The sequence below is a fragment of the Peromyscus leucopus genome, chromosome 1, assembly GCF_004664715.2.
Source record: "Peromyscus leucopus breed LL Stock chromosome 1, UCI_PerLeu_2.1, whole genome shotgun sequence".
NCBI lineage: Eukaryota > Metazoa > Chordata > Mammalia > Rodentia > Cricetidae > Peromyscus > Peromyscus leucopus.
Window position 1 is genome coordinate 184,056,202 of NC_051063.1, and position 26,483 is coordinate 184,082,684.

Sequence of the window (26,483 nt, forward strand, 5' to 3'; positions counted from 1 at the left end):
CAGCAACAGAAACCCTGACTAAGACATTGCTCTTATAGAGGACATAAGTTCAGTTCCTAGCACCCATGCTGACAGCTCATAACTGTCTGTAACTCCAGTTCCAAGGGATCTGATGCCTTCTTGTGGCCTTTGCAGGAACCCACACTCGTGTATACACAACCCACACATACACAAAAGCATACACAACTAAGAAAACATGCACATTAGGAAACTAGAATACGTAGATTAAATTCAGCTCTCAGCCTGTTTTTGTAAATTTTTTTTATTGCAACACACACAAATATTTGTATAAAAGTAAAAAAAAACCCACTAAGTATGTATTAACATTTGAGACTAGAAGTCAGTAGATTTACAAAATGCCTACATTATTATTTAATGTAATATAAAACACAAAACAGCAGTTTCCACTATCTGAGTACAGTGCCTGGTCTAGGCCCTCTCCTAAAGGTTTCCAATGCACAGCCAATTAAAATTTCTCCAACAACTCTCTGGGGTACCATTATTGCCTATATAACCATCACGGCTCTAGTAATCCACCAACATGCAAATCTCATTTTAAGAGACCGCCAAAGCATTTAAAGGTAAAACACTTTATATGGGGTGCTTAACGTTATCAATGTGGGGAAAATGTCATTATACGGTAGTAATTTTTAGCATGTAGGTCTTTGATTGTCCCGCAAACAAAAAGCCACATTTATCTTACGAAACGTCTGGATGGGGGGGCGGGGGAGGCAAAGAAATCCTATCTCATTGGAATGTTAGTGATCTGTTCATTTTTGCATACAAGTGGGCCAAAAGAAGGACCCTACTCCTGGAGGTTGTTGGGGTCAGACTACACTCCTATTTCTTGCACTGGAACGTCCACTCTTGTTTTCTGCTCCAGCTTATATACTGCTTAGGATGGTCAAGTAGGGATTTTTCTCCTCCTCGGCAATCAGAAACTCCTGGGTTTCCTTATCATAGTCAGTGATTCGCAGCCTAGAAAGACATACAAACAGAAAGCCCGAATTAATTCACTCTTCAGCTTTATAAGTTTTCTTATTTATGTGTATGTGTGTGACCCTGTATGAGTTTATGCGCACCACGTGGGTGCAGGGACCTGCAGAGGTCAGGAGAGGTCACTGGATCCTCTGGAACAAGGGTTACAGCAGTTGTGAGTTGCCATGGCGGGTGCTGGGGACTGAAGTTGAGACCTCTCTGTAAGAGCAGCAAAAGCTCTGAACTGAAAAGCCGTTTCTCCGGCTCCATCACACTTCCTTTTTGTGCTTTCCAACACTTCCTTTTCCCTCCATAAGTTTTGTTTGCCAAGGTCAAGTTCGGGAGACCCCGACGTTGCCTCCAAGTGGGGAGACATATCCACGCTATCCTAATTCTTCCACTAAAAACTGATTTGGGGACTGGAGAGGTGGCTCAGTGGTCAAGAGCACTGGTTGCTCTTGCAGAGGACCTGGGTTCAGTTCCCAGCATGGCAGCTCACAACCATCTGTAACTCCATTTCCAGGGGGATCTGACACCATCTTCTAGCCTACAAGGCTACTGCATGCATGTGGCACTCAGATATACATTCAGGCAAAACATCCATACACATAAAAATAAACACAAAGGAAAAAAATTTTAATTGACTTGGTATTTGGGTGTGCGCGCATGCCTGCCAGAGGTCAATGTCAGGGGTCCTCAGTTATTGTATCTTTTTGAGACGGGGTCTCTCATTGAATTTGCCATTCATGAACTGACTGGCAGCAAACTTTAGAACCAATTCCCCCCCCGCATCTGTACCCTTGTTCCTAGCACTATGGTTACAGACACATGAGACCACAATCAACTAAAAAGTTAATTGCTAGAATCTTAGATGGTCTTTTAATAAAAAATCCAGAGCCAGATATCAGGGTGAAAGCTGAAAATCAGAGAAGCAGAGCAGCCAGCCACTAGTTCTCACCTCTATGAAATCCTCAGGCTAAAGAGAGAGAGCTCCTGTCTTCTCACACCTTATATACCTTTCTCTGCCCTGCCATATCACTTCCTGGGATTAAAAGTGTGTGTGCTTCCTAAGCAAAGGCATGAGATCTCAAGTGCTGGGATTAAGGGTGCGGGCCACCACTGCCTGACCTCCATGTTTAATCTAATAGATGGCTCTGTCCTCTGATCCTCATGCAGTTTATTAGGGCACACAATGTATCACCGCAAGATCCACACCCGGGTCCTCACACTTCTGCTGCATGCATGTTACCTGGCTGAGCTTCCCTTCACATCTCTTACTTTGGCCACTCCGGTGGTCTGAATTCTGCAACCCAACTGGAGTCTATTACAACTTGATGTCAACACCCAGAACAGTGGGTGGTGTAGGAAGCAATGATCTCATCTGAGCCTTAGGGTTTTGGATAGAAAACATGGAAAAAGGGCTTGAGAGTTTTGTTTTTTCCTTCAAGCCCCAAACGATGCTTTCCAAGATCTATCGAGTGTCTGGTCTTAGCCCTCTGGCTAACTTTCTCATGCATGTGTACATACACACACACACACACACCCTGGTTCCGGCCTCCGTTTCAGTTCTGTATTAATTACTTTTCTATTATTGTAATAAAACGCCATGACCAAGGCAAGACTTACAGCGGGAAGAATCAGTTTGGGCTTACAGTTCCAGAGGGTAAGAGTCCATCACCACTGTGCCAGGGACGGTGGCAGCAGGCGCAGCCGGCTGACGCTGCTCTTGAGCCACGGGCACGAAGCAGAGAAAGCACACTAGGGATGCTAGGAAGCTTTGCCAGCTCTGAGCCCGGCCCAGTGACATACTTCCTCAAGCAAGGCCACACCTCCTACACCTACCCAAAGAGCACTCTCAACTGGGGACCACGTGTTCGCACATCTGAACCTACGGGAGACATTTTCGCTCAAAGCATCACATGTACATTTTTATGTTTCAAGTAGGTCTTTTATAGGAAGGACCCATGTTCCTAGGGCATAGATTCACTGCAGCACAAGTCTCTCTGAGACTTTCCATGGCGCTGCAGGAGGGCAAGAAACAACAACAAGAACAACAACAACAACAACAACAACAACAACAACAACAAGAGCAGCAGAACCTTGCCTGGTTCTGTAATATTTACCACCTTATCTGACATCTGTCCAGTTTTGAACTTCTCATGTCAAATAACGACTCCTACTTTGCAGATCAAAGCCTGCAACGGGTACAGCATAAACATGGTGGAGCTGGAATGCAGCGCAGGGCTGGATGGCTCAGAAAATGACAGACAACTCACCTCTTTCTACCTCATTAGGCACCCACTCCAGCTTGGTACCCTTCTCAACCTCTAGCCAAAACCAAATAAAGAATCTTGTAGGCACACAACATTTCCAGGGAGTGGAGGGGGGGATTTGCAAGAGCAAATCTTCAGGAAGTGAGCTTGTATCTTCACGGGAGAGACAGCTGAAGTATAAACATTTTTTTTTTTTGAGACAGGGTTTCTCTGTGTAGTCCTGGCTGTCCTGGAACTCACTCTGTAGACCAGGCTAGCCTCAAACTCAGAGACCCACCTGCCTCTGCCTCCCGAGTGTGGGGATTAAAGGCATGTGCCACCGCCCAGCTGAGTTATAAACATTTTAACCCAACATCTGGCAGGCATATTCCACCTGCAGGCCATGGGCCACATGCAGCCGGGGGCAGCTATGAAAAGGTCTAGCACAAAATTATAAATTTACACAAAACGGTAAGGTTTGGTTTTTTTTTTTTGCACACCAATTGTACAGGCTTTGAGTGTGAACTGTATATGTGTGGCCATGTGGCGATGTCAGGTTGGACACCTCAGAAGGTTTTGATTTTTCTAGAAAAGAGTGGCCTAACAAAGTACCTAAAATGAGCCCGATCTTGGGGTCTGGGGAGATAGCTCTCCCAGAAGAGTGTCTGCCACACACGCCTGAAGACCCGAGGTTGATCCCCAACACCCACATAAAAAGCTGGGACAGTGGCACATGCCTGTGGTCCAAGAACCAAGGAGGCAGAGACTGGCAGATTCTAACAGAACTGGTTAGCCGCAGGTTCCAGTGAGAGATCCCATCACAAAAAATAACTGAGCTGGATGGCATCTGATGGTGGATGGCATCAGAGGGTGTCCTCTAGTCTCTACCTTCTCCTGTACACAATCCTCCCACGCATGTAGCCTGGAGTCACCTATACACTTTCCAAGAGTTACTTTAACCTAGATAGGTTTGAAGACCATGGTGGGGAGGGGAGAGGGGATGAATCACAAAGATAAATGCTGAGGATTATAAAGATAATATATAATACATACCATATTTATGAGTATCTTATGCTGATATAAAGTGGTCTGAATATACTTATTTGATAAATATGTTTATATGCCATATAGTCACATGACAAGTGTATAATATAAAGCTTTATCTACAAGTGGATCGCTCTAGCTCACTTAGCCTGTCTTAAATGTTCTCAGAGCACCCCCATTAGTCTCTTGTTTGGCCTGGAACTCACCAATTTATCTAGATTGGCTGGCCACTGAGCATGAAGGATCCCCCTTCCTGTTTCTACCTCTCCAGCAGACTGGCTGGTTGGCCACTGAGCATGAAGGACCTTCCTTCCTGTTTCTACCTCTCCAGCAGACTGGCTGGCTGGCTACTGAGCATGAAGGACCCTCCTTCCTGTTTCTACCTCTCTAGTAGACTGGCTGGCCACTAAGCATGAAGGACCCTCCTTCCTGTTTCTACCTCTCCAGTAGACTGGCTGGCCACTGAGCATGAAGGACCCTCCTTCCTGTTTCTACCTCTCCAGTACTGTGATTACAAGCGCAAAACCCATGGTGTTTTTTCACGTAGTTTTTGGGGGACCAAACTCTGGTCCTCACGCCCGTGTGGCAAGCACTCTATGGACGGAGCCATCTCCCCAGTCCTGATTTCTATCTTCAATTAATATGTTATGTCATTAGCTGCACATCTCAGCTCTCGGTTAATCCCTCCGTAGGCCTAAGGGCTCTTCCCATCGGGGAGAAGAGAGGCCGCTCACCCGAGCACATGCAGGGTACAGTTGTGCTCTTTCAGAGCCTCGCACAGCAGAGTCAAGCCACTGCGGTCCAAGGCATTCTGCAGCAGGTTGACCCCCCACAGGGCCTTATTCTGGGTAAAAGTAGAAGCGAGGTCTTCACAACAGGCACTGGTTAGCTCACAGGCTTCCAACCTGCAACAAAAGAACAGTTCCACGTTAATGGGTGAGCAGCGACTTGGCCATTTAGCCTACACTCACACCACAGCCTCTAAGGACAGTCTCTAAAAGCCCAGTGTTCATGACATCACATCCCCTTCTCTGGCAGATGTGACCACAGCTGCCCATTCTCTGTACCCGTGCCTGTGGTGAAACGAACTAGCCCGTTCCACTAATAGTCTGCTGTCCCAGCCCTTGAACCTGGGGTGAAACTGTACCTGGCACTAGGTAATACCTGGCTCCGAGCCTACACCTCAGACATCTTGATTCCTTTTGATCTGAACCCCTGAAGATTCATTTTGCTATAAACTAAACTATGTCCCCTCAACATCTGTACATCAAAGTTCTAATCCCCAGAGCCTCATGGGACTGGATTGTGAGACAGGGTCTCTACAGAGGAAACTGAGTTATAATGAAGACAACAAGGTGAGATCTAATCTTGTATAACTGTGAAGACACAGGGAGAAGACAGCCACTTTCAGGCCGATGAGAAGAGCCTTGGAGGTACTCCCCATCTTAGCCCTCTAAAGGAACCCTGCTGACAGAACAGCGTGATCTCACTTCTAGCCTCTACACTGCATCTATCAATAAATCTCTGCCATAAGAGCCATCCAATCTATGTTTGTCAGGGCAGCCAAAGCAGTCGCCACATCAGTTAGTCCAGACAAATAAGTCAATGAGATGTGGGCTAGTCACACCTGTCATCTCCAGTGGACATCCATCCATGCATCCATCCAACCATCTTTGTACACATCTATCATCCATATATGCACCCTTCCATGTAATAGCTATCTATCTTATACATGCCTCAACTCATGAATACTAAACATCTATGCCTGCAACCATTAATCATCCATCCATCCACCACCCACCCACCCATCCATCCATCTATCCATCCATCCATCCACCCACCCACCCATGTATCTATACATTCATTCAAAAATCTATACACTCATCCAACCAAATGTTCAGTCATCCATGCATTCATGCACTCATCCAATAATCTATACACTCCTCCAACCAAATATGCATCCATCCATGTAATAACCATCCATCCCATGCATGCAACCATCCATCATCCACCCATCTACGGCATTCATTCATCCATCCATCTTGGCATCTATCCGTGTATCCCTGCATCTACCTATCCATCTATGCATCCATGCATGCACCATCCACCTCTCCTGCCTCTATTCCCAACAGTGAGGTTGCCCCATATTACAGCCCCCCTGGATGATCAAGTTTTACAGGTATGCCCAGTGGAGATAAATCATACCTGGCTTGACTAGCAATGAGCCAGCATTACAGGCCCACCACTTCCGGTCTTGTGGTTTCGGAGTGGCTTATTAACACAACCAGTGCTACCTGCTACACTGTCCCTGTGGAGTTCTGGTATCTCTTTCTGCACATTAATCTCCCACCTTTGTCACCCGTAGGGACACAGCCATGACCTCGGTGACCCACCCGAGATTCTCTAAGCGACAGTTGGGCTGTTTGATAGCATCGCACAGAATCTTCACCCCAGTGTCTTCGATCTTGTTGTGGGAAAGCTGCAGACATCTCAGGTTCTGGTTGCTGCTGAGGACGTCAGCCAGGTGCTGGCAGCCGCTAGAGGTGATGAGACAACACCTCAAACTGCAAGGGAAAGATCACAACACAGTGGTTACCCCTGGCCCAAAGAGGAAGCATTCCACGAGACTCAGTGATGCCGGAGACTGCGGACAGGACCGAGCCTTTCAGATGACGCCATCTTCTCAGTGGTCCACAGAAGACAACGAGCTAAACCAGGCACACCGAGATGTTAAGGATGGTGAAGCAGGTCCAACACAGTACAGTGTAACAAAGTTAAAACGGGACGGGGAGATGGCTCAGAGGCTGAGAGCACACTGCTCTTGCAGAGGACCCAGGTTTGGTTGCCAGAACCCATGTCAGGCAGCTCACAGCCACCTTCAACTCCAGTTCCAGGGGATCTGATTCTCTCTTCCAGCCTCCTCGGGTACCTGCAGGCACGCGGTGCATGCACATACACTGAGGAGCGCGCGCGCGTGCGCGCACACACACACATACACACACACACACACACACACACACACACTATGAGGTAAGTAGGTATTTTTAAATGTTGGAACAATATCCTATTAAATAATACTTTTGAGCAACGGTGGACTAGGGGTGACCCATATGAAAATGGAGTGGGGACACTGACTATGGGTGACCCGAACCATGGCTAAGGCAAGATTGGGAGGGCTACTCTGCCACTTTCACGGTTTCTACACTTCGCATCAAGGGACGAAAGACAGTGTGGTGTTACCTCCTCCGCCACCCACACGGAAGGGCAGATGGCTGGGAACACTTGTTGAAGTCTGCTCTTTTCCTGAACTATCATATATCCACCTGCTTTTTATGAGCACCAGTGGACGAGGCTGTTTCTGAGGAGCCCATTTCTGATTTACCAAATACCTGTGTGAATCTAACACTGCTTGTGTGTGTGCCTGCCACATGTCAGGAGGTGCCCTCGGCGGCCAGAGGAGACATTCAGATCTCCCGGAGCTGGAGTTACAGATGGTCGTGAACCACTGACTTAGGTGGTGGGAACCAAACTCAGATATTCTTCAAGAGAAGAAGTGTTCTGAAGTGCTGAGCCGTCTCCCCAGCTCCGCGTACAACTAACCTGTGAAAGTATTTCAAGTGACGCTTTCTACCTCCTATTCTTAAGGTGTTTGTATTTTTGGCTTTTTGAAAGTACCATATGCTTTTTATTTACCCTTTTTTATTTATCTGCTTTTTTTTTTTTGGGATGGGGGTGGGGTAGGGTCTCATTCTGGCCCAGGTTGGCCTTCATTCCCAGAGAGACTGCTAAGACCATCTCCCAAGTGCTGGGGTTACAGCTGTAGTTAGTGGTTGTGAGCCAGCCACCTGACATTCCATGACATGCCACTGGAGAAAAACGATTTTCCCTCTCCCCACCAACTTTTAGTTACACATTCAGTATTTTCAGAACCTCAAGTGGTTTATACTTTTAAAAATACTTTTTCTTCCTACTTTATAATGCTGGGAAAATCGTAAGATACTTTTAATGTTTTTAAAATATATTATTTCTGACATTTTCAGTGGTTTTTAGTTTCTAAAAATAGCCAAAGCCATTATTAGAGGGGGGAAAAAAAACACATTGTGTTTTCATTCTGTTCCTTAATCCCTTCTAGGGAGGATAAAAATGTCGTGACTCTGAGGTTTCACAACAGATGGCGTAAAATTGTTCTCCCAAGTCCCAGACATCTGGATTTCTCACAGAAAGTCATTTGATCGTGAAATACTAATCTACTGGGCACGGGCAAAACAACAACCACACTAAACAGACGCCTCCCAACTTTATAATCTGCAATTAAGAGTCTTGTCATTTCTCTTCCCACTGTTAATTTTCCTCTAAGTAGAATTTTCATGCACATTAACTAATCCACACACCTGTTTTTTTTGTTTTTTTTTTTCCAAGACAGGGTTTCTCTGTGTAGCTTTGGAGCCTTTCCTGGAACTCACTTGGTAGCCCAGGCTGGCCTCAAACTCACAGAGATCCGCCTGCCTCTGCCTCCCGAGTGCTGGGATTAAAGGTGTGCGCCACCGCCGCCTGGCTTTGTTTGTTTGGTTTTTTTTACACAGGGTTTCTTTGTGTAGTTTTGGTGCCTGTCCTGGATCTTGCCTCAAACTCAGAGATCCGCCTGGCTCTGCCTCTCCAGTGCTGGGATTAAAGGTGTGGAGAGATGGCTCAGAGGTTAAGAGCACTGACTGTTCTTGCAGAGGTCCTGAGTTCAATTCCCAGCACCCACATGGTGGCTCACAACCACCCGTAATGAGATCTGGTGCCCTCTTCTGGCCTGCAGTCATACATGCTGTATACATAATAAATAAATCTTAAAAAAAAAAAAAGGTGTGCGCCACCGCCGCCCGGCCACACACGTGTTTGGACCCTCTTCTATGTCTTACTCTTTCTTGGGGTTTGAAATGTCTCCCTGCAGGATCCTATGTTTCAACACTTGCCCCACATGGGAGCACTGTTTTGGGAGGTTGCGGTCCCTCTGGAATACTGGGGTCCCACAGGCAGACGCGGGCCACTGGGTGTGGGCTTAAGGGTTCTGTCCTTACCCCCACTTTTGGTCCCACTCTCGGATTCCTGATGCACAAAGATGTGAAGAATTTTTACGCACACTCCCACCACGAGGCCACTCTACCATGCTTTTTCTCCACCAGGAGAGACTAGAGCATTCTATACCATAACCTACAATGAACCCTGACTCCCATAGGTCCCTTCTGCCAGGTATTCATCACCTACAATGAGAAAAATCACAAATACACCCTTCTATATCCAGAACTTAGGGTCCGGTTTTTCATGTGATGACATCCACCCCAACATCTTAACCATCTCTTGTACCTAAGTCACCATTCCTTTCTCTCAGCCCCTTGTGTCTATATTCTGAGTGGCTGCCCGTCACACACCAGAACAGTGACACAGAGGTCAAGGTCAGATCTGTCCCGGGAAAGGCTCATCGGGAAGCTGAGATGGGCCATTGTAACCTCCCTACTCTTAGGCATAGATGTCAGGATTCCTAGACAGGATCTCCACTGCCAAGCTCGAAGGAACCTACCAGAGCGACTTCAGGACACTGTCCGGGAGACTCAGAGCCTCACAGAGAATCTTCAGTCCTTCGTCCTTCAGGTCGTTGGTGCCGATGTCTAGGTGACTCAGGGTTTTGTTCCGCCTAAGAACGTCAGAAAGGTAATCCCAACACTGCTCACTGAGGGAGCAGTTGGCCAACCTGTGGGAGGGGAAGATGGGCACATGATGGGGCGGGGGATGTAACATTTCCACAACTTTACACACAGTAACAAAATATTCAAGCAAGACAAGGAATGTCTGGCTTATCGTTTCTTCTGACACACATTAGATCTAGTATTGAAGTGGAGTAAAATTCATTGAAAATGCTTATGTTTGGAAGACCTTCCCTGATGTTAATCTAAATCCTTTGTTAACAATGCCTCAATCACCTGGCTTTAATGATACTTTTTATGGCTATATGATTATTGTAATATAGGCAACCACATCCATGTTGTCTTATATAATAAAATGAAAAATATGCAAATATGTTTTAGTTTCATGTCTGTTGCTGTGACAAAAATATCCTTACAAAAAGCAACTTTGGGGACAGGGGTTTTATTTTAACTCAGTATTCCAGATTGCAGTTCCTTATTATGGGAAGTCGAGGGGGGCAGGATCTTGGAACAGCTGGTCACACCACATCCAGAGTCAAGGCCAGAGAGAACTAATACATGCATGCCGACTGCTCAGCTCAAGTTTCCCACTCTTAGGTAATCCAGGACCTAATCCCAGGGAATGGTGCCACCCATAGTGGGCTGTGTCTTCCCACATCAATGAACATAATCAAGACAATCCTTCACAGACAAGCTCATGGGCCCACCTGATCTACACAATCCTTCACTGAGACTCAGGTGAGTCTACATTGTGCCAAGTTGACCGTTTAACACTATCCCAGTATGAAATATACAGGAATATACAATATGAAAATTTTTAATCACTTGGTCTCCTCCAAGGCACCAACCCATCTGTCTTTCCCCTCTGTATTCTAAAGACCCTAATCTTCTTCCATGTTAGCGTAACCACTTACTCTATCCACAATGACAGGAGAAGACCATTCAGTACGAAATGAGGTCAGGGGGCTCGCAGGCATTCTCCTGACTGTCCCAGCTTACAGCCCACACTGCACGCCAGAAACAAGTTATTGACACAGGTCTATGTGTCTGTTTTAGACACTGTAGTCTGATCCAGCATCTTTTGAAGCTTAGTAATCAATCCTTTGGTATCTATGGGTAGCAGGGGTGTGTATGGGGGGGGGAGCAGGGGGGCAGATTCACTGTGGATGCAAAATTAACACAGGTGCTCAGGAGCTGTGTGTACAATGGTTCAGTGTGTGTCCAGAACCTGTCCACACTCTCCTGTACACTAGCTCCAACCTCCTCCTGACTTCTTATAACATGCAATGCAATTTAAACGCCAACTCACTGCTGTGCCACATCGGTTAGGGAATAACTAGAAAAATAAATCGGCAGCTGTTCAGTTCAAAGCCAATTAAAAAATTTAAGTATTGTTGTGTGTATGTGTCTATGATGTGTGCGGGTGCGTACCACAGTATAGAGAACAGCTTTACGGAGTTGATTCTTTCCTCCCACCTTTACGGAGGCTGTTTCGAAGGTCGACCTTGAACTTGCAACCCTCCTGTCTCAGCCTCTTGAGCAGCTGGAACTAGAGGGATGTGCCACGGAGCCTGCTGTGTGTGTTTTAAAGATTTTATTTTTAATTATGTGTATTCATGTGTGTCATGAGTGGGTGTGTGTGTGTGTATGAGTGAGGGTACCCACGGAAGCCAGCAGAGGTTGACTCCTCAGGCCTAGAGCTACAAGCAGCTGTGAAGGTTGCCTGACCTGGGTGCTAGGAAACAAATGGGTCCCCCGCAAGAGCAGTGTGTGTGTGTGTGTGTGTGTGTGTGTGTGTGTGTGTGTGTGTGTGTGTGTGCACGTGCGTGTGTTCTTAACCACCGAGGCACCTCTCCAAACCCCTCAGCTTGTCTGTGATTCTTAGGTTTAGGCTTTGAAATTTCTGCTCTGGGCTCTTTCGATGAGCAAATATCAGAACTAATTAGTCTCTCTGTGTGGTGTGTGACAGGATGCCTCAGTCACCGGACAGGATTCCTACCAATACCCCACTCTGGTACGTGGGTAAGCACAGAAAGGGATGACAGTTCAAGGAAAGAATGTGGAACTGTCCAAGCACCCCATGGCTGCATCCTATGCCCAAGGTACAGTCTTAGCCCATTATAGATGCCAACACACCTCCCTCCACCCCTATGAAGACTCACAGATAGCCACACAGATGCCCCTTTCCCCACAGGAGACTGACTGTCCTCTGCCGGTTTGGAATAAACAGTCTAGTCTGTCTCTTTTCCTACTGTCTGTCTTGCTGATGCGGCCTCAGAAATCTAGCAGTGTGTATTGTGCTGTATGTGCGCCCCTGTGGAGGGGGCCAGAGGCTGCCGATGAGTGTCTTCCTCAGTGGCTCCCTGCCTCGTTCTGAGACCTGAGCTCACCAATGTGGCCCCTCCTTGAGCGTTAGGACCCACCTATCTTCGCCCCTCGGCTCCCTCCGGGGTTACAGATAGTGTACCGCTGCTATCATGCACCTCGGTGAGCACGCTCACCCACCTACGCTCACCCACCGAGCCGGCTCCCCTGCCAGCCACAGTTCTCCACAACGTCCCTCCCGCCACGGCCACTTACACTAAGTCCTTCAGAACACAGTCCGGGTGGCACAGAGCCTTGCACACCGAGTATATCCCTTTGTCCAGGTTGTTGGATGCGATGTTAAGATGCCTCAGTGTCTTGCTGCTGATCAGGATGGAGGCAAAGATCCTGCAGTCATCGGGCGAAAGCTCACAGGCTGCCACCCTGTGGGGGAGGTTGGGGGGAGAAAGAAGAATGTCATATTCTTCTCTGGCTTCACAACATTTTTCCTGGCTATCCCCGTGAAGGTTTGGGACCTCGCAGAACTTGACACTGTTCTTAAAAAAAAAATAAATGTATCTTTAAGTGTGTAAGTGTTTGCCTGCATGCATGTATGCACATCACATGTGTGCCTGGTACCTATGGAGGCCAGAAGGGGGCATCATTACCACTAGAACTAGAATTTATAGGTGGTTGTAAGCCATTCAGTGCGGGTGCTGGGACTTAAACCTGGGTCCTCTGCATGAGCAGTAAGTGCTCTTAACTGCTGAGCCATCTTTCCAGGCCAGTTTCTTTTTTTTTTAAATTAGATTTATTTATTGAAGTGTGTGTGTGTGTGTGTGTGTGTGTGTGTGTGTGTGTGTGTGTGTTACCAGCTGTAATGTACACTAGACTGGTAAATTGTGATGTGCTGTTTAAGTTGTTGAAACTGGACTCTGGGAGTGAGGGGGTTTTCCTGCCCCAGACTCCAGCATGTTTATTGCAAATGTCCCCTAAGACTCCTTGTCCAGGGAGGGGCTGGCCCCTCTGGGTCTGTAACAGGGACAGGAGAGCACTCATGGTGTGAAAACACTGTGTTCCTGGGAAGGTACGCCAGTGTCAACAAGGTTACTACTGTTTACTGTTTAATGCCAGTGGCCTGCAGTGGGAAAGGAGGGTGGGAAGGGGGAGGGACTCATGGGTGGAGAGAACACTCTACTCTGCCTAGAACTCTCTCTCCATGGGCAACTCCTACGGGGCTGTTTCAAGGCTTCATTTCTGCTGGACGAGTGTAAGCACCTGTCTCGCTCATGTTATTTTTGTACATTATCTATCTTCTATCATTTGTTCTTTTACTTGGGGGCCCTACAGGAATTCCCTCTGACTGCTTCAGTGAGGTTTCCCCAGTCAGTTTCCGCTGGATGTTTGTTGGTCCCCATTGGATGCTATCTTTAGTTTTCTCTCTCACTGGGCTAGCCTTGTCTCTGATAGACATGCTGGTGCCTGATCTGACGATAATTTGCTAGTTTTCTGTGCCTTCTTTCTGCTGCTTGCTACTGATTTTTGCTTTAGTTTTTCGTGCTATATACTCAATAGACTCAATTATTCAAAAGCAGAAGCATGACTACCATAGAATCATACAGAACACCAGTTCTGTATCCAGGGCAGAAAAAAATAGGCCAAGGACTGCACATATCAGGAACTGTACTCCTCCATATTCATCCCCACCCCCTTTTCTGTCACTAGCCCCAAACAAGGAACCATTGTCCTCACCTCTAATACCACACAGTCTTGTCCATCTTTGAATGTTATATGTGAACCACACGATATGCTTCTGAATCCAATTCACCCCACATCAGTACCTGAGACCCATCTAGATCTGATCAATAGCCATGGAGTTTCTCATCTAGCTTCCTGCCGGTCAGAATGTCAACTTTTCAAGTATGAACACCTGCCATGCATGATTCTGCATGGCATCTTCCAGCAAATGGAGTCACGGCAACCATCCAACGTACACTTAGCAATGAGCGTTCTGAGTTTTAAGGCATGTCAGAATCCACGGAAGCTGGACAGAGGCAACAGTTTCCTAAGTGGCTGTAGCTATCTAGAAATCAACTTTCACATTCCATAATCAGTTTAATTAAAAAAAAGGTTTAAAAGTAGACTTATGCATTTATTTCACGTGTGTTTTGCCTGCATGTGTCTGTGCGCCACATGCATTACCTGGTGCCTGCAGAGGTCAGAAGAAGGCATCAGATTCCCTGGAACTAGAGCTACAGATGGCTGGGAGCCACCATGTGGGTGCAGAGAATTGAACTCGGTCGGGTCTTCTGGGAGAGCAACAAGTGCTCCTAACAGCCCAGGGTTTTAATTTTTTAAAAATGACATTTACTAATTTATATGCATGTGGAGCCAAAGAGGACAACCTGTGGAAGTCGGTTCTTTCCTTTCTCCACGTGGGTCCTGGGGACAGAACCCAGGTTGTAAGGTTGGCAGCAGGTGCCTTAACCCACTGATCCATCTCACCAGCTAGTGTCGTCAGTTTTTAAGGTGACGGAGTTTGCACATGAACGGTAGAAAAACAGGGCCGGTTGTGGTGGTGCATGCTGGTAGAATTTGCTGAAGGAGAGGAGGCAGGAGGATCACGAGTTTGAGGCCAGCCTGGACTACACATTTTAGTCGGGTGGTGGTGGCCCATGCCTTAAATCCCAGCATTCAGGAAGCAGAGCCAGGCGGATCTCTGTGAGTTCAAGGCCAACCTGGTCTACAGAGTGAGTTCCAGGACAGCTAGGACTGTTACACAGAGAAACCCTGTCTCAAGCAACAACAAAACAAAACTGTAGTCCTCCTGTGGTTTTGATTGTCAGCTTGACACAATCTACAGTCACCTAGAAAGGGAGTCTCAATGAGGGAATTCTCTAGATGGGGATGACCTGTGGGCATGTCTAGGGTGATTTCTTTCTTTCTTTCATTTTTTTTTAATATTTGTTTATTATGCATACAGTACTCTGTCTGCATATATTCCTACATGCCAGAAGGCATTACAGATGGTTGTGAGCCACCATGTGGTTGCTGGGAATTGAACTCAGGACCTCTGGAAGAGCAGCCAGTGCTCTCAACCCTATGGGCGATTTCTTGATGAAGGCAACTGAGGTGGTAAGACCCGCCCACCATGAGTGGCATCATTCCTCAGGAAGGAGGAGCCTGAACTGTATACAATGGAGAAAGTTAGCCGAGCACTAGCATGCAGACATTCATCTACTGCTCTTTGCTCTGGACTGTGATGCCACTATCTGCTTGGAGTTTCCGCCACCCTGACTTCCACCAGCGGTGGCCCCTGTGAACTGGAATTCTGAACTCGATGAACCCCCCTTTACTCTAACATTGCTTCTGCCGGGGTGTTTTCTGTTTGTTTGTTTTTTTTAAATCACAGCCAGGAGACGTCAGCGAGCTAGGCGGACGCCAAGACTTACAGCAGCTTTTCTATGTTGCACTCTGTCTGGCTCAAGATGTCGCACAGCAGTTTCACGTCGCTGTGGGAGAAGGAACGTGAGGCTGAGGTTCAGATGCTGCAAGTTATGGTTGTGGGTCAGCAGGTCGAAGAAGAGGTGGTTGTCACACAGGAAGGACACGTTATTCACCCTGTGGAACAAAGAGATCCGTCAGTCCCCGTCCAGCCTGAGCTCTGTCTCTGACCTCCTATGTCCCACAATGACCCAGTGATCACAGCTCACTGGCTGTCAAATGCGGTGATTTTTCTCCTCTCCGTGGAACTCTGAGCGATGTCTGGAGGCTAGGTTGGCTGCCACGAGAGGAAGCGGCCAGCAATCATCTAGAAAGAGGAGCCCACACGTGCTCTCCTCATCCTACAGTTCACGGGACAGCCCCCAGTGAAGAGTGGTTGTCAATGGCCGCTAGCCATGCCACGCCGGCCAGGTTGTAAGCCTCCATTTACGCAGGTAGTTACTTCCGTGACATGACCGAATCAAAGTTGACCTTTAACTTACTCAAGAACTTGAGGGGCACAGCTCGGCTGCTTCAGATGATTATACAAAACCAAAAAGGCTGACTCGTCGAGGTTGGTGTCTTTCACCTGGAGTTCATTGATGTGGTTACTCCTTACGAGCACGGAGCACACCTCTTGCCAACAGACGAGTAGCTTTTCCCTGGAACGGAGGAGAAAGGAAGACATTTCGTTGTTGGAAAGTTAATTCACGGGGCTAGAGAGACAGCTCACTGGATCAGAGCATCTGCTGTTCTTGCAGAAGACCCGAGTTCAGTTTCCAGCCCTGACATGGTGGCTTACAACCATCCATAACTCCAACTCCAGGGGAATGACATCTTCCTTCTGGCCGCCACAGCAACTGTATGCACACGATGTACATGCATGCATGCAGGCAAAACATTCATACATGCCAAACAAAAATAAATGATAAAGCCTGCCAGTGCTTTCAAATCCTACTCATTTACAAAAACAGTTAAGTCAATCCATTCACAGCATGAGTGTAGCAAACCGACTCCCCAAATTAGGGTAGCCAGCTAAGTTCAGGCTCGAAGTTCTTAGCCAGACACGGGGCAAGGTCTGTGGGGATTCTGTTGTTATAGCTTGAGGGTAGAGGTACAGTTCGTATCTATTGGGTAAAGGCCGGAAGTGTTTCTGAGAACCTTAAATGTTGGGAACCAGGTTTGGCTGGGACTTTCACCTACACTCCCCGCTCCCAGGGCAGGATAGACAACCCAGATGCCTTGGGGGTGCTGAGGCCGAGAATCCTGCCTTACAGATAACCTTGCTGGTCTTAGAATGAGAATGAGGCAGGATGCCAGAGCCACCGAGTCAGAAATTAGAGCAAGACTCTCCTGGGCTCAGGCTTAGCTGTGACTCCGTGCTGGGCATATAATCTAGGATAATATACCTGACTTCTCTGCCCACTTTCCCCACCTCTAACAGGATAATTGAATTTGCCTTCTAACAACAGCTCTCTCCCTCTCACCACCCCCCCCGTATAGTTCAAAGGAAAACTTGTAGAAATCAGCTTTCCTACCATACGGTCTAAAGGACTGAACTTAGGTCATCAGACTTGAGTCCAGCCACCTTTAAGTGCTGAGCCATCTTGCCAGCTCACCTTACGTGATTTCTGAATATGAGTCAGTTTATAACATGGTTTTGTGTGTGCACGTTTGTGACTGCATGCACCTGTCTATGTGTGTGCAGGTATGTGCTTGCATGTCTCTGCCTCCCCAGTGCCGGGATTATAGGTCTTTGTGGCTATGCACAGGCTTTTTAAAAACAATGTGGATCCTGGAGTCCCCATACTCCCTATAACATTTCATTTTCAAAAGGCGGTTTGCAGTTGGGAGATCAGGAAAGTCTGAGGGGACGGGGGGAAGAGACCGAGTGTGTCACTCATATCTCGGAGGGGCAGAGACCACCACACTCCATCCTCACACTAGGGTGGGTTAATACCACTGCTGTTTTGATGACGAGGTCACTGGAACTAAGAAAAGGAAAAGTCCTGAGGGCAAATTCCAGGGCTCCTAAAGAGCCAGCCTAGCCTGTGCTGCAGCAGAAGGCTCAGAAGTTTGCCGCCAGCCTTGATTACAGAATGGAGAGAAGGATAGACCGTGTCTCAAAAAAGAAAAAATGAGCTGGGGCCGCAGTTCCCGGTAAAGTGTTAGCCTAGCACATACGAGGCCCTCGATTCTAACCTCAGGAAGAAAAATAGAGCCAAGGGATCACAAATTATACACATGTATTTCTGTTGTTTGACTTTTTCTTTTGGGCAAGGGGGAAGACAGGATCTCACTCTTTAGACCAGACTGACCTGGAACCCATTATGTATGCAGCCCAGACTAGTTTAAAATGCTCAGAGATCCTCTTGCCTCAGTTTTCCCATGTGCTGGGTTTACAAGGGTTACAAGACCTCATATGTGACTCAGCTCGATTACTATTTTTTATTCTTTTGATACACTGTCTCATGGATTCTAGGCTTGCTCTGCACTTGCTATATAACCAAGGATGACCCTGAGTTTCTGATGAGCCTCCACTACCTGAGTGGCTTGGCTTACAGGCATGAACCACTGTACTCAGTTTTCTATGATGCTGGGGAGTAAATCCAGGACCTGTGCGTTACTATAGTAATACTATGCCAACTGCGCCACTTCCTTGGCCCCTGGATATGATGAACTGATACATCACCTGCTACTCTATAAATAGGCACAACTAATAATAATCAAAAAAGCCAGGCATGGTGGTGCATGCCTTTAATCCCAGTACTCTGGAGACAGGCAGATGGATATCTGAGTTCCAGGTTTGCCTCAGCGACTTGTCTCAGAAAAAAATTAACAAAAAATAAACAATAAGATCAAATAGCCTACCCGGGCTCAAAATGGAGCCTGTTGGACTGGAGACAGTGCCCCTGTTAATTTAAGAGTGTTTATGTTTCTTCAGAGAGTAAGAATTTGGATCCCGGAACCCACACTGGGGCAGTGCACAAACCACCTGTAATAACAGCTCCTGAGGACCTGATGCCCACTTCCAGCCACTGAGGTGTCTCTACACATGTGCATACTCACGTACAGTCACATACGCATCAAATAAAAAAAAATCTTCAAAGAACGGACGCTGTCGGGCTGGGGAGATGGCTCAGCCGTTAAAGGCGAGGCTCACAACCAAAAACGTAAGAACGGAAGCTGTCGACAAAAAGTGGCTTTTGTGGTTTTCCCCTTAAAAGCTCTATTTTGTTTTAAAATGTATTGTTTAAAGATATATTTCTATTAATTGAAACAGAATTATATCGCTTTCCCCCTCCCAACCATCACACCCTCCACTCTCAAACTGATAGCTTTTTAACTATATATAGTTAATATATATTACATTATATATAGTTAATATATATTACATTATATATAGCTAATATATATTACATTACATATATATGTAATGCATGCACAAACACACACATGTACACATGTATATATATCCACATATATAAAACGTACACACACACACACACATATACATATATACACATACACACACACAACCTGCTGAGCCTGTTTTTGTTGTGTGTGTGTATGTGGTTTCTGGGCTGGACCCTCAGCATTGGACAACCAGTTAGGGTGAGTTTTGAACCAGGATTCTCTAGCCATCATCAATGCACAGGGGCAGAGTCCGAGGAGTACGAGACAGACAAGACGGTGAATGGACTCACATATAGCTACATTCCTGTTCATGCTGCAGGATATCTTGGGTTGAAAAGGAGAGTTTCCTCAGCGTAGAACAGTACTTTAAGCAGTAAGCGGCGACAATCAGATCGGAGTAATCCTTAGCCACGAACTTGATATGCTGCATGAGGCTCATGACCTGCATGGTGAAGACGTCGTCCTCCATCTCATACAGACAGTAGAACAGCTTCATGCCGTCCACTTCCTCTTGAAGGTCTTCGTTGACGCTTATCGTTTCCAGGCACTGATACAACATCTGCTTTACCTCCTGGGACAGCTGGTGGCCAAAAAACACCTCTAGCTTTTCTTGTTCCGATTTGTGCAAAAGGCCAAAGATGAAGCAGCCCAAAAAAATCCACTGTACTTTCACTTTCCTTAGGAACGTAAACAGGAGTGCCTTGACACTTCGGACATCCTTGCTTGGGTGGTCCCCATGGCTCTTCACCAGATAAAAGATGGCGGCACAGAACTCCTGGATAGACGGGTGGAAGAATGTGTAAAAAAGCTTGGATTCCCTGCTCTTCAGAAGCAGCCTGATGTCCAGCAGGGTCGAGATGTCGTCGCTGAGGATCCCCCCTTTCCTGAGGTCTTCCTCGCTGAACGCGAACTTGTCAGTCCACATGCCCTCGGCGGCCAGGTAACAGAGGCTCTGCAGCAGATCCCGGCTCTTCTGGCTTGGATACTGGGCACGTTGGGGAGTAAACAGATTCAAGATGTAAGCGGTATACACGGAGGTGGTTCGTCGGCAGACAGAGACCAGGTCTCCTCCCTTCTCTACCTCATTTTTTAGACAAGTAGCCACCACCCAGCAGAGCAAAGGGACCTGGCACATACTGAACACCTGTTCGTTTGCTCTCACCAGCCTTAGGACCTCTTGGGCTCTGGTCTTGTCTTGGAACACGCCTCGGATATACATCTTCCTACTGCTCTCATCGAAGCCCATCATGATTTTCATTTCTGTGTAGTCGATCCTGTCCTCCAGTTTATCAAAAGTCTCTGGGGTAGCTGTGAGGAGGAGCGAGGCTTCTGGGAGCAGCTTCCTCCTGAGCAAACTGCTCAGCAGTATATTCACCGGCCGCTTCTCCACCCAGTTATCACACAGCTCCCACTCTGGTTCGGTCAGGTCACAATTCAGCCCTTCCAGGCTGTCAACGATGAACAAGAGTTTCTCCGGTTGGGATAATATCTCCACTATGGGAGCTGAGGGGCTGGGCCACTCCCTGGATATCAGTTCGGCCAGGCTCGTTGTCTTCAATTGCTTCACGTCTTGACAGCAGAGGTAGAAGATGTAGGAGAATTTATTCTGAAACACCAGGCCTTCCGACCAGGCCAGCATTAACTTTGCCAACATCAGTGTCTTGCCGATTCCTGCCACTCCCTTCAGAAGCACCGTGTGTGTTTTCCTCTCGGTTACCTTGGAAACAAAAAGGAGCTCAAAACGATTACATTCATCCTGAGTGAACTTCTGCTTCAGGAAATCCTGAGTTGGGATGTTGAACTTTCTGGACCAATCCTCGGTCAACTTATTCTTCAAATGAGCCTGATAGATCTTTGAGTGTCCTGAGAGAAAAAAAAAATCCACAACACATCAAAGTTAAGCATTCACCTGTATATGATCTGACCTTGACATTTTAATTCTCAGGATGTACCCTTAAAAAACCACTATGTGTGTGTTTCTGGTTTCTTGTGTTTGTGGAGCTCAGAGGCACTGAACCTCCTCCTCTCACTGGAGGAGATACACTTGGCCATGAGCCACCCCACACGGGTGCTGGGAATCGAACTCAGGTCCTCTGCAAGAGCAGGGCATGCTCCTAACCACTGAGCCACTTTTTCAGCCCGCTGACGATGTATGCTTTTAGGAATCTGTAAGCTGTGGGCCCAGAACAATGCTGGTTAATGTGAGCTTTTCACTGGCCCTTGGGCACAGCTTCCGTGTGTGTGTGTCTCATGAACGTTAGGTTATTAAACTATCACGTGCTGTTTCAGCAAGCACTTACACATCCTGGCTCTTAAGGGGTCCCCATCTCAGCCACGCCCCAAGGGCAGGTCATAGGCAGGTGTGGCAGTTACTTGTTGCCACACTAGGGGCAGTGCTTGGAGGTCAAAGCTGGAACCCACTATATTCAGTTGGGAGCATCACTTGAGAGGATTCGCTCTGCCTGCTTGGGACTCTCCTGCCTGGGAACCGCAGACGGCTCTCTTAAAGAGGCCTCCCCAGTCAATTTCTATGGAATGTTTTGTGTGCCCATTTTGATGATGTTTTGCTATCTATCTACCTACCTATCACTTCTCTATCTACCTACCTATCACTACTATCTACTACCTATCTCTACTACCTACCTCCTATTTATGATTTTACTTTGAATTGCTATGTACTTAATCATTGTATTCATTCAAAACCCAAAGCATGGCTATCATGGATAACTCTCTGGGCCATACAGAACCCTGTGCTGTGCACAGCTGTTCTCCTGGGACAGTAGAAAGACCAACTAGGTATGGAAGTCTGCATGGCCCCCCAAACTTGTCAACCTGTACCACATACATAGATGCACATAGCAAGAGAGTGTAATTGCACATGGTTGCCATGACAGCACCAAACTAAAAAACTGTATCACGGTCAATAGAAGACTGACTCCATAACAATGAAGACAGGTTCTATCACACTGACATTAAAAGTTTAGAATTAATGGGGCTGGAGAGATGGCTTGGTCGTCAAGAGCACTGGCTACTCTTCGAGAGGACCTGGGGATGGTTCCCAGCACACACGTCAGGGAGCTCACAATGGCCTATGACTCAGTTCCAGAGGGATCCAAGGCTTCTGGCCTCTGCAGGCACTGCACTCGGACATGTAATCCCACACACAGACCCACATGCGTACATGTGCTTTTTAAAAAGTTATTTTTAAAATGTCCAATATATACAACCTCCCACATGTAAGGTGTAAAAGTGAGAAGGAGTCTATTTAGGGGGCTAGAGGGAACTAGTGGGAGGGAAAAAGAGAAGAAGATCCACGGGGGTGGGGTGGGTGGGTACTGTAAGCAAAGCACAATGATACACACACACACAGACACACACACACACACACACATATGAAAGTCTTATACTGAAACTCATCTCTTATGCCAAGTATAACCATTTTTCAAAGGTGTTCAATAAAAATAAAAGGCAGGTTGGGCGATAAATGGAGACTAACAAAAACCAAGACAAACTGCATATGTAAAATGTCTTAATGAAATTTAAGAACCAACCGGTGGGGGTCTTAGGAGGTAAAGGCATTTGCCCTCAAGTCTGACGACCCCGAGTTTGGTCCCCGAGACCCAAATGATAGAAGCAGAATTAACTACCTCAAGTTGTCCTCTGACTTCCACCATGGTATGCAAGTGTATGTGTGTCCATACACAAATAATAATGTAAGAAAAGTCCAAAGAAGCCAACAGGTGGGTTTGTTATTGACTAGAAGTAGCTGAACAGGGAACAAGGACAGTGAGAAACAAAAGCCAGCCTCAAGCACAAACAGATGAAAAGATATACATAAGGCATCGTATGAAGACCTAACACATGGGGCTCCAGAGATGGCTCAGTGGTTAAAAGCACCAGGAAGACCTGGGTTCAGTTCCAAGCATTCAGAGAGGCATCCACATGACTGTTCAATACCAGAAGATCTAAAGCCCTCTTCTGGCCACCTCGGGTAGTGCACACACGGTACCCATACATTCGTCAAGGCACGCTCACACACACATGAAATAGTTCCTCACTGTTCTTCTGTTAATCCTAAATTAATGATTTACCATGTACACCTGGAGTCTTCAGAACAAGTGGGAATAGAAATAACAGCACAGAGACCATTTTTAAACAACAAACAAAGACTGGGGAGTGAAGAATATTTTGTAGCCGCAGATTTAAGATTATCACTGACTCACAAACACAATGAGCTCGGGGTGGGGGGGCGGAATTCTATCTAGGCTTCTAAAGTAAGACACCAGAACTTCAAAGACAAGAAATGAATCGAATCCTAAAGCATCCATATTATTTTTTTTCTTCAGTTTTTCGAGACACGGTTTCTCTGTGTAGCTCTGCCTGTCCTGGAACTCGCCCTGTAGACCAGGCTGGCCTTAAACTTGGAGATCCACCTGTCTCTGCCTCCAGAGTGCTGGGATTAAAGGCGTGCACCACCGCTGCCCACCATGATATCTTATATCAGGATACATATAGTGTGTGGCTCTTAAGAGTGCACTGTTTATGAAACATGGCTTTTCTGTTACAGAGTTTTGCTTGTTAAAGATCGAAACCGACACAAAGACTGAGGAATCTTGGGTCATACCAGATTACATAGTTGTTTCAAACACAGACATGATGTGTACGTGGGGGGTGAGTAGGGGGAGGGGCACAGTACACATGCATGTGGAGACCAGAGGCTGACACTGGGTGTCTTCTTCAGCTGCCCTATACTTTTATTTTTTTTAAAGATTTGTTTTATTTTATGCCTAATGGGTGCTTTTGTCTGCATGCATGTATGTGTACCACATGTGTGCAGTGCCCTCAACGGACAGAAGAGGGCGCTAGATTCCCTGACACTTGGGTGTTGTAAAATCACCATGTAGATTCTGGAAACTGAGCCCAGGTCCTCTGTAAGAACAGCAAATGTTCTTAACCACTGAGCTACCCCTCCAGCCCCTCCATCTAATTTTTGGAGACGAGTTTCTTCTCAGCTGGCTTAGAACTCACCACGCTGAATGGCTGAGCTTGCTACAGTACCTGGCGTTTAGGCGGCTGCTGAGATATTTACCCAGATGGAGCCACCTTCCGGGCCCCATGATGTGATCTATAAGCAGGTGCTTTCTGTTGCTGCTAGCCCAAATCCACAGGGCCACCACCTAACTCTGGAGCTAAGTCTCCAGTTTTGATGCAAGGGTAAAATCACTCAGGTCCTGAGGTAGAAGTTGAACTAGGTAGGTTAGGGCATGAAGCCCTCACACATTTGACTACACAGATCAGAGCTAACATGTCAACATGAATCTGCCTCCTTCCTCAAGAAGCATAATATGCCCCCCACCCTGGCCTGACACCTGCTGGTCCTATGGTAGATGGGCATGAGGAAGCGTTATCAAAACTATGACATGACCCGCACTGTAAAGGCCCTTTAACCAACTCACCAGCAATCTCTCTTGCTGCCCTCTCACTGAGATCATTCCTATTGATGTTCTGGAAGATTCTGAAGGTCACATCCCAGGCTTTCTTCTCATCATAGTATTTCACCAGGAGGTTGGCAAGGTTTTCCCGAGAAGCCTTCTTTACTTCGGTCCAAGGAATCTGTTTCAGCCCGTACTGTATGATCTCCTGCTTGAGGACCTCCTTAAACTTCATAAATTCCTTCTTGTTTAGTTCTTCCAAGTACCACATAAGGCCATAATCAGAAAAGAAAGACGCCATTCTGTCTTACGGAAGAACAGACGCGTCTCCAGAGACGAGCACCAGCGGTAAGAAACAGATCGGATCTGTGGGAAAACCAGGCAAGCAGTGAGTTATTAAAAAAAATGGGGCCAAGGGATTGGGGAGGTGGCTGAGCTGGTGACTTGTTTGCTGAGCAAGTTTAAGGACATATGTTTGGATACTAGTGCAGGGGTGACATAGGCCTGTAATCCTAGCACTGGAAAAGCAGAGGCAGGAGGATTCTTGGGACCTGCTGGCCAGCTAGTCTAACCAAATTTGGTGAGCTCCAGGTTGACAGAGAGACTAGGTTCTCAGTACCGGCACGTGTACGTGTACGTGTACGTGTGCGTGTGTGTGTGTGTGTGAGTGTGTGTATACACGCTCACAGCTGCCTGTAACTTTTAGCTCCCGGGGATCCGACACCCTCTGTGGACTCTGCAGGCATGGCCCACACGTGGTGCACATACTTATACTCAGGTACACCCACACACATAAATAAATCTTCAGAGAGCTACTGTCACCTCTGACACAGTGATCCCGGGTGCAAGGCCAGCATATGGAACAGTATTTAAGATGATGGTATAGGATACATTTATGACATAAACCAGCTCTAAATGTAAAGCAGTAGCTGAGCTTAGTGGCATGGGCCTGGAATCCCAACAACTTCAGAGGCTGAGGCAGGAGGATTACAAGTTCAGGGTCTGTGAACAAAACACAGTGAAGTCAAGGCAGGCAACTGAGTGAAACCTTGTCTCAAAAAAGACGGAGGGATAGAGAGATGGCTAGGTGGTTAGAGCACTGGCTGCTTTTCCAGAGGACCTGGGTTCAATTCCCCACACCCCACGTCGTGGCTTACAATGACGGTAGGGTGCAGCTCAGGGGTTAAGAGTACAGTACCTGCTGACCATGTAACTCCACTTTTAAAGCACCTGGCACCCTCTTCTGGCCTCCATGGGCACCAGGCATGCATATGGTGCACAGATAAAAAACACTCACACACGTAAGTAATGAAGATGGGATTTTTAAAGTATATAAAAATAAAAAAGAGGGTAAGTTTATGGATCAGTGGTAGAGTGTTTGTGTAGTATGTGCATCGTACTAGGTTCAGTCTTCAGTACTGCACAAAACCAAACCAAAACCAAACCAAACCAAAACAAAAACAACCAAAACCAAAAAAACCCCAAACCAAAAAACAAAACAAAAAAACCAGATTGCCAAAAGCATCCAAAGGAAGGCTTAATATTATTATGATGTCCAAGACTTTTTAAACTTTAAGACAAAAATACAGAAAGGATGATGTTAGATGTGGAAATAATAGAATCATCCAGAAAATATGAGAATCTTAACCTCTATCCACCTAGCATATCTACAATCTAAAGCAAACAGATTTATCCGTAAATAGTGGGAACTTACATGAAGGAGTGTCTTTCTGACAAGTGATACTAGAACAACACACAGTATGATGATTCTTGAGGCTGTCTTCTGGTCCCCACGTATACCTGTGTGCACATGCGTGTCCGTACACACACACACACACACACACACACACACACACACACACACACGCATTCACACTCTCACA

At 46.7% G+C, this 26,483-nt stretch overlaps 1 protein-coding gene across 1 annotated transcript; it reads right to left on the reverse strand.

Moving 5' to 3' along the window:
- Positions 1 to 315: 315 nt before the first annotated feature.
- On the reverse strand, positions 316 to 24,949 carry Nlrp4 (NLR family pyrin domain containing 4). The gene is given in 10 exon segments (XM_028863206.2): positions 316 to 978; positions 5,009 to 5,179; positions 6,668 to 6,838; positions 9,841 to 10,011; positions 12,545 to 12,712; positions 15,721 to 15,788; positions 15,790 to 15,889; positions 16,255 to 16,413; positions 19,459 to 21,031; positions 24,625 to 24,949. Coding segments are annotated over 10 exon segments (2,952 nt in total). The 5' UTR covers positions 24,902 to 24,949; the 3' UTR covers positions 316 to 884.
- Positions 24,950 to 26,483: the final 1,534 nt, after the last annotated feature.